General features: G+C 52.5%; 1 protein-coding gene across 1 annotated transcript; it reads right to left on the bottom strand.

Annotated features, from left to right (window-relative positions):
- Window positions 1-1,424: 1,424 nt before the first annotated feature.
- On the bottom strand, window positions 1,425-14,135 carry CAV3 (caveolin 3; the record flags this gene model as incomplete). Its single annotated transcript, XM_079712155.1, has 2 exons — window positions 1,425-1,766; window positions 14,022-14,135. The coding sequence occupies 2 exons, from the start codon at window positions 14,133-14,135 to the stop codon at window positions 1,425-1,427; spliced, it is 456 nt and encodes a 151-aa protein (XP_079568281.1).
- Between the last annotated feature and the right edge of the window lie 851 nt (window positions 14,136-14,986).

The raw sequence follows: 14,986 nt of genomic DNA on the forward strand, positions 1-14,986 counted from the left end.
AAAACGAAAATGGGTAAAAAGAGCTAAAGTGGACATTAGAGATCATTTCATGGATGATGAAACTGAGGCCAGAGCAGGCAACTAGGAGGAGAGGCAGCGGCAAGGCTGCCTGTGCCCTGTCTCTGGTTCATGTGCGGTTCCCTCTGCCTCATTGCCCCCAGGACCCTTGGGCACATGGCCGGGTGCCAGTGAGGTGATGCCTCTGAAAACAGGCCAAGTGTTTTGGAACCTGAATTTTATGAGACTTAAATGGGTGTTGCATGAAAAAAGAAAAAAGGGTCAAATAGGGTTGGGGGCTATTGGCCTCAACAGCTTTCTTTTCTGCGGGACTTGTCAGAGCCTTTAATGTACTAATGTCTATTGAAAAATCTCTAAGAGCAATACGGAGCATTTTCCAAACAAATTTAAGCGCAAAAGCCACCCCCCTCCTTTTTCTGAGGACTTAGTTCTGGATAACACCCTTGGGGAAAGCATCCCTAAAGAATGTAAGATTTCTGGGGGTTTTGTTGTTGATGTTTTGTTGCTGCTGAGTGTAGGTGGGCAGGAGGTGGGATATATCCTTTCCATTGCCGTTTAGTTCCATTTTATTTCCATGGTGAGTCCACATATGCTCGAATGGGGCCTTAGGCCATCGTCACATCTGCGGGGCTGAGGGTGTACATGCCAAGAGGCGGTGCCAGGGGCTCAGTGTCTGAGCCAAAGGGGAGCTTTGAACCCAGGCCCTGCCCTCCGTGGTGCCCAGGGAGTATCACCTTCCCCTTTTAACCCAGCGGCCATTTTCTTCTGTGGGTGACCACTGGCTGGCCCAGGGGCAACAGAAATCAATAGGAAATAATCTCCCAAGGAACAGATACCCAGCAAACAAGAATTCCCAGAGAAACCAAAATCTGGTTCTTGCATTTGGCCGAGAGAAGGGCCGACCAGCTTGCCCTTCCTGCTTCTCAGGGCAGCGAAGTATATTTTTGGAGCTGGTCAGGACGCGCACCCACCTTACGGACACATGCAAAACACAGCATTTCCCAGATGCAGCCGGAAACCCTTTATTGGAGCCACCCTGCTAACGCCAGCAGTCACTGGTGGTTTCCTGGGGGGTAGGGGGTGCGTCCAGGTGGGAGCTGAGGGCTGGGTTTTGCCGTTACAGTACAAGTGAATGCAAAGATTTGTGGTAGCTGCCTCTTAGCCAATGATCTTCCTGGCACCCGGTCATGGGGGGCATTGTGGTGGGGCCGGGGGCGGAGGGAAGGCCACTGCGCTTCCGTGGGGGGCTGTCTTTTCTCTCCGGCTTCCCTACTCTGTGTGCTCCCGTCTTGGGGGGAAGCAGCGGTCCCCAAGGAGAAAGAGCTGGCCGGCAGCCCCGCAGAGCCCGATGGTGGGGCCAGCCCAGCCGGGCTCCCCTGCCCTGCCACCCCTGCGCCCACCCGGTCTCACACTTCTTTCCGCAGCATCACCTTGATGTTGCTGCAGACCTGGCCCAGGGCAGCGAAGATTGGGTTGCAGAAGGTGCGGATGCAGAGCGAGTAGATGTGGCTGATGCACTGGATCTCGATCAGGTAGCTCTTGATGCAGGGCACCACCGCCCAGATGTGGCAGAAGGAGATGCAGGCGAACAGGAAGCCCCAGAGCAGGGCCAGCGGGACCCCCAGCAGCGTGGACAGCAGGCGGTAGCACCAGTACTTGGAGACGGTGAAGGTGGTGTAGCTCACCTTCCACACGCCATCAAAACTGTAGGTGCCCACGGGCTCCGCGATCACGTCTTCGAAATCCACCTGCAGGGGTGGGAGGGGGAACCCTCAAGTCACAGCAGCCACCCACTTCTCAAGCGTCAGAACCCCCTGGGGGGCTTGTTAAACCAGGTGGCTGGGCCCCACCCCCTGGGATTCTGACCCCGGTGAGTCCAGGGTGGGGCCTGAGATTCTGCATTTCTGACAAGTCCCAGGTGATGCTGGTGCTGTCCCAGAGCAGTGAGGCACAAGAGCCAGTCCACTTCTCTCTCTCATGGGTGGATCAGAGGCCCCCAGGAGTTGAGTAACTTACTAAAAGAAACTAAGTTAGAGGCAGGCCATGAGCCGTGGCTCTGAAATTCTATTATTTTGTGATCCTAGGAAATTGGACAGTCAGTCATCCTGGAAAAATGTACCGGGTACCTGCCGATAGGATGATGGACAGGCAAAGGTTCCTGCCCTCCTGGAGCTTACGGCAGGCAGTTACACCACAGTGACCAGTGCTCCGGTAAGGGAGGGACAGGCCGTGTGCACCCACAGGGTGACATTTAACTTAGCCTGGGTGTAAGGCTTCCTGGAGGAGGTGACATCTAGCTAAGCTGATACCTAGAGGTAGCCAGGGCGAGGGATGAGTTGTGGGCTGGAAAAGAGCGTTTGGGTCACCAGCTGCTACGACCCAGTGGGATAGACAGTGTGTGCTCTTGGGGAGATGTAGGTGCTTCTGGAAGGCCAAGCACAGGCCCAGGCCGGGGGGAGGCTGGAGAGGCTAGGCGGGGCAGGCATGGGGGCTTGAGTGCAATGAGAGCCACTGAGGGCTTTTGCACAGGGTGTGGCTCGGCTGGATCTGAGCTTTTTTTCAGTTGAGGTATAATTGACATCTAACATTATATTCATTTCAGGTGTTCAACATAATGATTTGATTTTGTATATGTAGGGAAATGATCACCGCACTGAGTGCAGTTAACGTGTCGCCACACCTAGTTACGTATTTGTGTGTGTCTGTGTGTGATGAGACTTTTTATGACTACTCTCTTGGCACCCTTTATATAGACGCTACATACAGTATTGTTAACTGTAGTCACCATGCTCTACTTTACATCCCCAGGACTTACTTATCTTGTAACTGGAAGTTTGCACCAGTTGAGCCCCTTCACTCATTTCACCACTCCTCTCCCCGCCTCTGGAAACCACCAGCCTGTCCTCTGCATCTCTGATCTGAGTTTTGAGAGGCTCGTTCTGGCTGCCGCAGCTGTGAGGATGCATGTGGGGGGCGAGTTGGGAGCCCCGCCGAATCCCGCCCAATTTGGGGTCTTGGAGGTGTTTAGAGGGAGGTGCAGCGGCCTGAGAGCTGTGTTAGGATCCGGCACGTGGTGAGGTGAGGGCCGCGCCACCCTGGCTGGTGGACGCGTCTGGTATCTGAGCGCAGCACCCTGGTATCAGGACACAGGCTTTGCTCTCCCCACGCTGGTCCTGCAGCGACCTCAGACCTTCCTCTGCCACTGCCCACCCCATCCCTCCTTTGCAGCTGCGAGGAGGAACGGGGGCATTCAGAGAATCCTGCTCACGTATCCCACGAAATGGTGATGGAGGCCCCATTGGGGAAGACGGAAGAAATACAAAAGATTGCTTTCGGCCAAGTCACTTAACTTTTCGCTAATCCCTGCTGTGCATTAAGCACCGTCATAGCTACTTTCTCATATGTGACTTCATTTAGTGGCACTGAGCCTTAGCCGTCTTGTCTGTAACATGGGGGCTGTGTGTTTCTGGGCTGTTTTCATGGTAGTTGGTTGAATGAATGCATGAATGGATCAGACTAATTGGCGGGGGGAGTGGGGACCAGTGATGCCAGAGCTCAAACTTCAACTCCCAGGTGAACCGTTTTCCCACTGTTGGAGGGGAAGGGGATTCTCTCTACGCCTAAAGTTATTATTAAAATTACTTCTTCTTATAACATAGCCACGCTGCAGAAAGTTAAGGGAATAGCAAAAACAAAACACAAGCATCTCCCATGTGTATTTCTCTAGTACTGAAATTATTATCGCTTTGGTGTTTTTCTTTCCAGTGTAACTCTTTTGGTGGGGGGTAGTGGACATGACCATGTTGTATGTCCAGTGTTGAGCCCTGTTCTTCTCGTGTGGCTGGATTCTGAGCTCCTGTACCAGGCCCTGGGTCCCCCCGGAGACAGCTGAGGATGCAGCCCCACCCTGGGGGTGGTACGTTGATGGGGAGCAAAGTTCACGGGGTGAGATTTCAGGCTGCAGGCGATGTTCAAAAGCTGACTTGGGTGGGCAGAGGTCCTTCCGGGACCCGCTCGTAAATCTCAACCTCCAGCTTTCTCTCTGCAGGGGTTTAGCGGAGGTCACATAACCTCTCATATGGCCCCTGGATGGAAGGGAAGGGCTGGAAGGAAGAATATGAATATGGTCCTCATCTCCTTGGAAAGGATGGCACTTCTCCCTGGAGGGCTTCTTGGAGGTGGAGGTGGTGGCTGGCTGGGAATTTGGGGGGCTGGGGGTTTGGAGGCAGAGATGCAGGAGTAGTGTGCTGGATGTTTGGAAAAGAAGGCCCAAGTTGCTTGGGGAACGTCCCATGGCTTTGGAGAGTGGATGGAAAGGGCTGGCATTTTTCTACATCTGGTCTATATGGGCAGAAATCCAGAGCTGCTGTTCCTTGCAGATCCAGGAAGCTGGGGACTATAGGCCCTGGGGGACCATTCCAACGTTGACCTGGTACATGCACCATGATTGTGGAGATTCAGTCAAACCCCCAGGGCCTGGATCCTGCCGACTGAGCTGTTCTGACCTCTGAAGCCCGCCCCTCCCCTATCATGGCCGTGCCCGGCCTGTGCCTGATGCCTCCTAGCACCCGGGCTGGGCTCTGGATCATGGTGTGGCCCCAGGAACCTGGGCAGCTGAGGGAGGCCTTTGGGCGGAGGCGTGCTCCCTGCCTTTATCCAGCAGGCTCTCCCTCCTTCCTCCTCTCTCCCATTCAGCGCCTGGGGCCTCTACTGCCCCTCCTGTGGCTGTTCCTTAGGACCGAGTCTCCCCTCTCACAGATGACCCAGCCCTGCCTCCTCACATCCAGCTGGGCAGACAGGTGCATCTGGGTGTCCTTAGATTCTAATCTAAGCTCTTCACGAGGCCCCAGCCAGGGTCAGACCCCGAGGCAGATGCCGGCTCTCAGGGAGGGTGACTGTCCCCTCTGAGGTCTGGTCCTTTTTGGCCAGAGAGACCTGCCCCAGAGCAGGGCCCCCAGCCCCTTCTTCACGGCCGCCCACTCTGCTCCAAGCAGGCAGCAATTCCCCTGCCCCTCGGCAGCCCAGCCTGCTTTGTTCACTTATTTCAGCATATTCCTCCATTCAACACGTTTGATGATTTGTGCCTGGCCTCTAAGAGGCGACAAAGTGGAAAAGAGCCCTTGACTGAGGTCACTGCTGAGGTTTGAGTCCAGCTCTGCCTCTTACTGGCTCTGTGACCTTCAGCAAGTGTCTTAGCTTTCCTATGCCTCGTTTTCTTAGATTGATGTCATTAGGTTTATCAGAGGATTGAATAAGATACGACATGCCTGGCATGTCAGAACATTGCCTGGCACAGAATCCCTGATCACTAATTGTTAGCTGCTGGTGGCTGTTACAGAGCGCTTTCTTCAACCGGAAGCTAGGGTCCCAAAGGTGGGTTTGCACACCAGCGCAGTTGCTGATCTGATGAGTGACTTGGGCACATAACCTCTTTGAGCTTCATTTCCTCAACTGTAAAATGTGTTTGCTACTTCCTGCAACCCTGCTATGAAGAATAGAAGTAATTGCTTTTCCATCTATCCATTTCCCACCATCTGTTCATTTACCCATCCATCTATCTATCCATTCTCCCATCCATCCTCCCACCTATCCATCCATCCATGGATCCCTCAGTCTATCCATATGCATCCATCCATTCATATCCATCTACCTATTTATCAGCCTATCCATCCATCCATCCTCTTATCCATGCATCCATATCCATCCACCAATTCATATCCATCCATCCATTCATCCAAACAAATATTTATCAAGCACCCACTTTGTGCTGGGCACACCTCCTCTTGGGCAATGCTTAGTACAATACATGGTAGCTGCCCAGTGACAGTAATCGTTTGTTCAATTGCTCTGAAGTTCCTATGAAAATATATCTCAGAAAAGCTGTTGACACCCAGATCGTAAGTATGACAGTTCTCCAACCTACCTGGTCATAAATGAGTGTGTGCATGCGTACTTAACCTGCGCCGATAAGATGGATGGGGTCCTCTTTTCCCTCCTTTTCTGCTATGGTAATAATCCTGCCCCCAAGGATCTCTCTGTTATGTCTTTTAATGATCTTTTTTTTTGCACAAGGCAGAAGCTGTTGTTGCTGGCATTTGAATTATTTCCAGTAATTGCCTTAGGCGCTGTGCACAGGGCAACTGCTCCGTTGTCTGTGAATGCGAAAATATGCTCTCAGAGGGACAGGTAGTCCTGGGAGGAGGAGGCCGTTCCTAATCAGGACTGAGCACTGAGACCGCTATCTGGTCACCGCACTAGTTTGGGGAGGTATTTATAAGGCCCGGCTCAGGCAGCCCTAGGCGGACGCGCCAGTGTATCAGAGGCGCACGGTGACTTCATTTCTTAATTCGTTTCCGGAGGTGGAGGGGAGATGGCTGCTTCTGCGAGTGTAGGGCAGGGGGCTCGGGCCGTGGGCGGAGCCGCAGGGCTCCGTGTGCAGCTGGAGGCGGGGCTGGCGGTGCGAGGAGGAGAAAGGGGCTGCTCGTAAGGTTGGTGTCCCCTTCTCTGGCATATTTATTTTTGGAACAGCAAGAGAGCCAGCTAATTCCTCGGAACCGGCCAGCGCCGCTCCCGCCGTCCCCAAGAGGGCGGGGAATGTGCAGGACAGCAGAGCCAGCGCTGCCGGCGGTTGAGGGGAGGCCAGACGCCACACCCCCTTCAGAAATGCCTCCCCCGCATTCCTGCGTGACTCAGGCCTTGGGCATCCAGGGCCCTGCGCAGTTCAGACAGGCGCTCTGTGGGTGGGGGGAACGGCTCTCGGCAGGGGGACATATCTGGGTCCAGTTTCCACTTGCCCCATCACTGTGTGATTTGGGGCCTGGTGCTTGCCCTCTCTGGGCCTCTGTTTTTTGTTTGTTTGTTTTAACTCTACCGAGAGGATTGGACCAACATCCCTAGTGACACGGAGTTAGTTTCGGAGTCAAGACCCAAAGGAGTGGCTTAGCTTTGTTGGGTCTTGGTTTTCTCACCTATTACCTTGCTATTTAAAGAGTGGTCCACAGTCACTGCCCCCTTCCCAACAAGGCAAGTACAGAAGTTGAGAATAGGCATTTGGAAATAGTCACAGTGATTTGAGCCAATAATTTTATGTCTGTTGATTCTAATAATAATAAAAATTGGAGCTTACATTGTCAATGCCTATTTTTCACTTCATCTCTCTAGTAGTTAATTTTTATTGACTTTTTATTGACACTCTGGTGTACAACAGATTGGAATAATAATAATAAAACTGGCCTTTCACCCAGGTAGCCTGAGAAGCACTGGCCTGTAAAGTTAAAGCTAAAATGAGGTGATAGCTGCAGAATAGCTGAGAAATGGCAAAGCTCTGCTTCATGTGTTACAGTTGGTAATAACGTGAAAAGATGCTCAACATCACTAATTATCAGAGAAATGCAAATCAAAAGTACAATGAAGTATCACCTCACACCAGTCAAAATTGCCATCATCAAAAAGTCTACAAACGATAAATGCTGGAGAGGGTATGGAGAAAAGGGAACCCTCCTACGCTGCTGTTGGGAATGTGAATTGGTAACAGCCACTATGGAGAACGGTATGGAGTCCCTTAAAAACTAAAAATAGAACTACCCTATGATCCAGCAATCCCACTCCTGGGCATATATCTGGAGAAAACCATAATTTGAAAAGATACATGTACACCAGTGTTCACTGAAGCACTGTTTACAATAGCCAGGACATGGAAGCAATGTAAATGCCCACTGACAGAGGAATGGATAAAGAAGATATGGTACCTATATATTTATATAATGGTATATTACTCAGCCATAGAAAAGAACAAAACGATGCCATCTGCAGCAACATGGATGGACCTAGAGATTGTCATACTGAGGGAAGTAAGTCAGACCCAGAAAGTCAAATACCATATGATACCGCTTATATGTGGAATGTAAACAAATGGCACAAATGAACCTATTTACAAAACAGAACTAGAGTCACAGATGTAGAAAACAATCTTACGGTTACCAAGGGGGAAAGGGGGCAAGGGATAAACTGGGAGGTTGGGATTGACATATCCACACTACTATCTATAAAATAGATCACTAATACGGACCTACTGTACAGCACGGGGAACTCTACTCAATACTCTGCAATGACCTATATGGGAAAAGAATCTGAAAAAGAGTGGATGTGTGTATATGTATAACTGATTCCCTTTGCTGTACACCTGACATGAACACAACATTGTAAATCAACTGTACTCCAAAAAAAATAATTAAAAAAATAGAATTCTATACAGTCTGGGATAACCATAGTAACGCCCACAATTTGGCCCTTGTAGGTGTCGGTTTCTGGCCATGTGTCTTATATCCGGCATTTCGCCCAGCCTGTAAGGGACAAGCAGGGGTGGAGCCCACGCTGGCCTGACATCAAAGCCTGAGCCTGAATTTCCCCTGCTGTCTCCCTGATCAGGGTCATCGCAGGACCGGGTACCTCAGCAGCAGGTGAGGCAAGAACGCAACACAGGCTGGTTCTGAGGGCAGGAAGGGGGGGCCAGGGCATCCTACAGCGGGTGCCTGGGGTACCTGGCCTGAAGGTGAGGACACTTGGGTTCCTATAAAGGAACTGTGAAGAGACCAAGATACCAGAGGGTGACCGGGGTGGGGGGGGCGGTGAAGGGATCCACCAGAGGAGCCCCCATCAGATCTCAGTGAGCCCTGTCCTTGCCCGTCTCTTCCCTTCCCTCCCTGCCCCCTTAGTCTCTGCCTTCGGGAAGGCTGGTGCGGTGGACTGGAGAGCAGTAGGAATGGCCCTGGGTTGAATTGTAGTCTTGGCTGTGCACCAGCTTCTGGGGGGAAGTTAGCTAGTCTCCAAAGATGATCCCAGATTGGTCATGCCTCTCAGCACACAGTCTCAGCCCATAGCGAGTCTGGGCTTGCTCTGTGACGCACTTGAACCACCAGAACGCTGTAGAGGAGATGCTGCTGCAGCTGCGTGAGAGGCCGCCAGTGAGACCAGCAGAGCTGCCCAACTGAGACTGCTCAGCCCACAGAACTGAGAGCCTCAAAGGCTTGTTGCTTTAAGCATCGAGTTTTAGTGTGATTTGTCACACAGCAGTGGATAACTGATATGCTGTGTCTTTAGGGGAAACTGGTGACAACTCTGGACTACAGGTTTATCTTCTATAGGACAAGGGGGACTTGTTTGTACTTTAAAGTACAAAACATTCACTGGCCCTGCCTCATAAAATTTCTGGTGGCAGGGCCCAGAAATCTGCATTTTCACAAGCTCCCCAAGAAAGTGGACGTTTTTAAAAACTCTAGTTGATACACAGGAGTCCCTATAACACTGTTGTAAATACCTCAGTGTGAGTTAATCCAGTGTATAGCCCTTCTTAGAGGTACTTGCCAGCGGTACTTTCCAAAATGAAGGAATTGCCAATGGGGAATGCCTGGCAGGTCATGACCTTTCCTAATTCAGCCTCAACTTGCCCCTTCTGCCTCCTCTCCCACAAATTCCCTTTCAGATGCTCCTAGTCCCATTGTTCACCTGCAGACAGCGTAGCAAAGAGGTTTCGCCTGTGGGCCAACTCAGCCTGGCTCATGGTCCATGGCTTCCTGGAAACGTGCTGTGATCCATTAGTAATGTCTGCCATGGACATAGGCAGGGGAGTGGCAATACCCGTTCCTCACGTTTTCCGCCTCTGCCCATCATTCTTCTCTACGTTGTGGCCTTTGCTTGTTTTGTTCCCTCTTCTTGGAAAGCCTGATGCCCCCTTTCCACATTTTACATTTTTCTTATTATTTATGCACCTTGGATACCACCTCTCCATGAAGCTGGTGCCTCATTTTCCCAGATGAAAGTGATGTCTTCCTCCTTCCCATGACCCTTTATCTGGCACTGATTTAAGGCATTTCGCACCTCCTCGTGTGCATTCTCACTGTTTTTAGTCTCATCTTCTCTGTCTGTTGGAATTCATGGATTCTTGGAATCTGTTGGATTCTTCTCAAGAGGAAGCACCAGGTCAGTTTCGTCTTTGTGAAACAGGGTGTCCAGATGGGCCCACACTGGGAGCAGAGTTTGGAGACCTTGGGGGAAGGAGGGTTACTGGGTCCTCTGGGTGTTTGTTAGCCTAAGCTGAGAGGCAGAAGGTGCTGTCTGTGTGCTTTTCTGAAGGGGGAGGGTCTTGTGGCAGATGTGGGTTGGAGGTAGGTGGGAACTAGTGTGATGGGCTGGGGTCAGGTCTCTTCCTCGGCCCTGGTTGAAGAGCCGGCTCTGAGTGCCTGAGGGGAGAGTGGTTGAAACCAGAAGCTGCCTGCCGCTGGGTTCAGGTGTCCCTGCTCTAGGGCCCGGCTGCCTAAGTGTGAGTTGGGGAGGGGAGGGATGTCGATGAGAAAGCCCTGAGACCTCTCACAAATAACTGGTGGACTTTGGGGTGGGACTGGGGCCCTGCAGGAATGCACGAGGAAGGGGCTGGAGGCTTTGCAATCTGGGTCTGAAGGGAATGGTGTCCTCGCTGACCACCTGGAGTGCCAGGGACCGCTGGCCTCCTTTCCCGCCCCCCCGAGAGCCTAGCATGGGCCCTACACGCAGTGGGTCTCACTTGCTCATTGCCACGTCCTCTGCGACAGCACAGTGCCTGGAACGGAGCAGGCGTGCAGGAATGACTCGTGGAATCGATGTTCCATGAATGGTGGGGGTGAAGGGAATGAGGCGAGCCTCCCCTCTGCCCAGGCCCGGCCCGGAGCTGGGAGACTACAGTCAAATCTGCTGGGCTGTGCGGGGCTCTCCCTCTGCTGTTGGCACTCACTTTCCAGCCTGGGTTCACGGGTAGCACCAGGCCTTGCTCAGGGAAGTTTGGGAACGTTTTGACTCTAGAAATCCAGAGGGATCCCCTCCTTCTGCTGAGGGTCAAGTCCAAGGACCCGGGGGGCGCGTCTCCTGCTCTTCACCCTTGTCTTTCCTGTGTGAAACCTCAGCAGCTGGCGGTGGAGGGAACGGGTCTCCCTTTTCTCCACCCGGCCTCTGTCTACACTAGAGACTCAGGCCCAGAGAGGGAAAGGGATTTGCCCAGGGCCACACAGCAAGCTCGAGTCAGGGCTGGGACTAGACTTGGGTCTCTGTAGCCTGTCTTACTCTACCGTCTTACGGCGTCATCCTCACACACGTGGAGCCTGTTACCACATGTGACACCACCCCGACGGGAGCCTTTCCAGCCTTCGTCTTGGCCTGACCTTGTTTCTCTTTCTCTCCATCTGTGTCCCCTTCACCCCTTTGGTCCCTTGTCCTCCCCCCTGCCCCCCGGTCCTTTCCCTGGTCGATGAAAGACGTCCAGGTGACCCGAAGGCCAGCCTGATCAGATGGACCTCTCTCTTTCAGCCACGCTCTCTCCCATTTCTTCCTTTTCTTCATTCTTTCACATCCCATTACACCAACCTGAAGTCTTCTAGAACCTGTCTGTGGTATTTATCTGGTTCTGTTTTAGGATCCCTGTTCTAAATTTCAAAACGTTTTCATCTTTCACGCATTAAAAATGGAAGAAAAAGTCAAATAAGTTCCCAAACCAGGGAATGTCCAGTAAATACACCAAATAATCATCTCTTCTCGACAAGAACATTTGTGGGCTTTTTGCTTCACCTTTGAGGCATGGTTTTCTGGGGCTCAGGGCCTCCGGGAGAGGGTAGCTCCCAGCCCCCTGGGAGGCTGCATAAGCAGCTGTATCTGTGTGGCCGCCCCCATTGCTCCCTTGGATTATAATCTGGGCCTCGAGCCTGGAGCCAGCTCTCTCCTGGCTCACTGGGACCCAAGAGCCTCTCTCCACTTGTCACCTGCTGCGGGATCCTTCAGAAAACACATTCTCCCTTAGGGTCCTCTTTTGCATTCCCACAGCCGGCTAGGGCCCACCAGAGGGGAACCTGAGTGTCAACACCAGCCCTGGCTTAGCTCTCTTGTCCTGCAAGCTCCTCCAGGCTCCTAATCAGCTCACATTTGCACACCCTTGCTGTGTGCCAGGGACGCTGTTAGGCATTTTCAAACCTCTTATCTCATGCAATCCTCTCGGTCTATTTCTATTGCACAGCGCTGCTCTGAGATCCATTTACCCTGGGGGAGTAAATTAGGCTCATTTTACAGGGGGTCCAGTGTCATTGTTTTTAAGTAGAGGGGTCTGGATTTGAAACCACATCTGTTAGTGTCAAGTCTGGGACCATTCCGTCTAGATCACACTGCACAAACCACGACAAATACTGTTTGACGTTTGTATGGTGCTTTTCAGTTTGGAACGTTCATTCCCTAATTTTGCCGCACTTCCCAAACTGTGCTGTGATGACCCTCTCTGCACCACAAATGATATTTATAAATACAATAATAGCATAATATGAGCTGTTACAGGGAAATGCTCTGAGTGAAGTGAGGGCACAGAGGAAGGAGCTCCTGATTGCTTGGAGGAGTTGGGGAAGGCTTCCTGAGCAGGTGACATTTGAATCAGGTCTCGAAGGCTGAGTGGGCATCCACCACGTGGAGGAGAGGAGGCTGGCTGCTGGCAAAGACACAGGAGTGTGTTCTGGTTGGTGTGGCCAGTTCCCGGCATGGGAGCTGGAGGTGGAAGAGGAAGGTAGGGGCCAGATGTGCTGGGGTTCGAATGCCATGGGGGGAAGTTAGTCTCATGCATCATGGGAGGTGTCCCACTGAAGGTGACCATGCAGGGCTGTCCTTTAGAACAAGCCCTTAACCCCGCTGTCTAATCCAGTGGCCTTGAGCTATGTACAGGCACTTGACCTGTGGCTGGTGCAACTGAAGGATTCTAAATCGTGTTTAATTTTAATTGAAATGTAAAAACTGATAGTTAATTCTGTTATTGGGAAACTTGTAAGAATGTTTGGCACAGTTTGGCACAGTTTGTGAATCATTTTCAATTGTTCATTATATGAAATCTAAAGACAGAAGGGTTTCTCATAAAAACTTTGGAGTCTGAACTGAGATGCATCCCACATCTCAGATGCACACTAGATTTTGAAGATGAAGAAAGGTTATACAATTGTTCACTGATAATTGTTTTGTAGTGATTACACGTCGAAATGATACTATTTTGGACATATTGGCTTAAATGAGAAATATCTTGAAAATTAATTTTACCTGTTTTTCCTTTTTAAAGTCATGGCTGCTAGAAAACTTTAAATGACATAGGGTGATTGTATAATGGGTCGCATTATGTTTCTACTGGACACCGCTGGTCTGTGATTCTGGTGTATTCAGAGCACCCGGGAGGCCCCCGTACCTGCCCTTTTAAAGGCCCTTCCAGTGACTTTGATGCTGGTTGGTGGGTACCCTTCTCCCAGGAATTCTGCTGTAGTAAGATCCCTGTGGCTACCGGGTGGAGGCTGGACTGAGGGGTGGCCCTGGAGGCAGCCAGGTTGCTGATGGCATCGGGTGAGGAAAGAGGCCTGACTCAGGCATGGCCGTGGGGGAGACTCCCTGAAGGCAGGGTAACCCTCATAAAAAATTCCCTTTCAGGGGTCCCGGTGCCCTCTGAGAGGCCTCTGGCCTGGCCTGGCTGCTGAACGTGCGTCAGGCCAGGAGCAGGCATGAGTGCTGGGTACAGCCCCCCAGGCTGGGGCAGCAGGGGCCCCTGCAAGGGGCCAGCAGCCCTGCTGGAAACCGCCCTCTGGGGATTAACCCTGCTCCCACTGTGGAGACTGCAAAATGCCCCTGGCATGGAAAGGGCCCAACTTGGCCACCTCGTCTGTCCCCAGCCGAGGGCCAAGAGCACACGGGAAGAGCTACGGAGTTGTAAAGAGTTTCCTTTGCGACTTGCCTGCCCCGCCCCGGTCGATGGTCCTGTATGTGCAGGCGATTCTTTGCTCTTGTTGACACTAAAGGCTCTTTGGGGGTACAAGCTGGTTTGCGGGGTGGGGGGTGGGTGGGATTTGGAGAAGACAGAGGAACAGGCCTCTTTCCAGGGAAGCCGATTGTGCGGGAGCAGAGCCTGCCCCTTCCAGCACCCAACCTGGCACCCTGCAGGCGGGGGGCGCCGGGGCCCTCGAGCCTACCTTCACTATGTCCTCGTTAATGTTCTTGGGGTCCCGGTTCACCAGGTCGATCTCCTTGAAGTGAATGTCCTTGACGATCTGGGCCTCCAGGTCTGTGTGCTCCTCAGCCATCATCGTGGAGCTGGGTGACCTGCGGGAGGAGATCGCAGCCGTGTGGCCAGCGGGGCTGAAAAGACCTGGGGCAGGGACACCAGTGTCCCCAGACTTGTGCCCCTGGTGGCTAAATAGGCCCCACCCAGCGTGCCGGCTGACAGCTGTCCCGCATAACTTCAGCCTGCCGCTGGCTGAAGGCTCCGGTGGCAGGCCTCCAAGCTAAAATTAAGACTGGAGCCCTGCAGGAAGGCCCAGCGCTCCTTAAAGGGGGCTGCACGGGCGCTGGGCCTCATGCACGAGCCAAGGGCCTGGTGTCTCCTGGTGCCCCCGTGGTTGGCTGCCGGTATTTGGTATTTGGCTGCTGGTATTTGGACCCTGGTATTTGCATTTGGGCTCCTGTGGGAAGGAGGTGGGCTCAGCCCCCAGCTCAACCTCTTGCTGGGTGTGTGAGCTTGAGCACACCTCACCTCTCCGGGCCATCATGTCCCCACCTGTAAAATGGGGCCATAATAATAACAATCAGGGCTCTGCCTACCCTCGTGGAAAGGAGGAGATGAGCTCGTGGGAGAAAAGGCTTCGGAACAGAAATGCTCTCTGGTGGGAATTCTCGTTGGAGCAGTTGGCACCTGCCCTGCTGTTTGGTGGCCTGAAGCAGGGCTGAGGGTTTCCCACTTCTAGGGTTTCCCCCGGAGGGGTTGATGGACTGTGGTGTGGGGTAGGTCTGGGGCTGAGACTGGACGGAGACCATCCTCCTCTGCCTTTTGATACCACATGGAGGGGACCTGGAGTCCACGTTTCTGCCACCCTTCACCCTGTCCCCAGGGACAGTTTAGGGACAGCTTCCCGGATATCCATGGGCCCCAGACACAGCA

This window comes from Hyperoodon ampullatus (assembly GCF_949752795.1).
Source record: "Hyperoodon ampullatus genome assembly, chromosome: 10".
NCBI classification, from domain to species: domain Eukaryota; kingdom Metazoa; phylum Chordata; class Mammalia; order Artiodactyla; family Ziphiidae; genus Hyperoodon; species Hyperoodon ampullatus.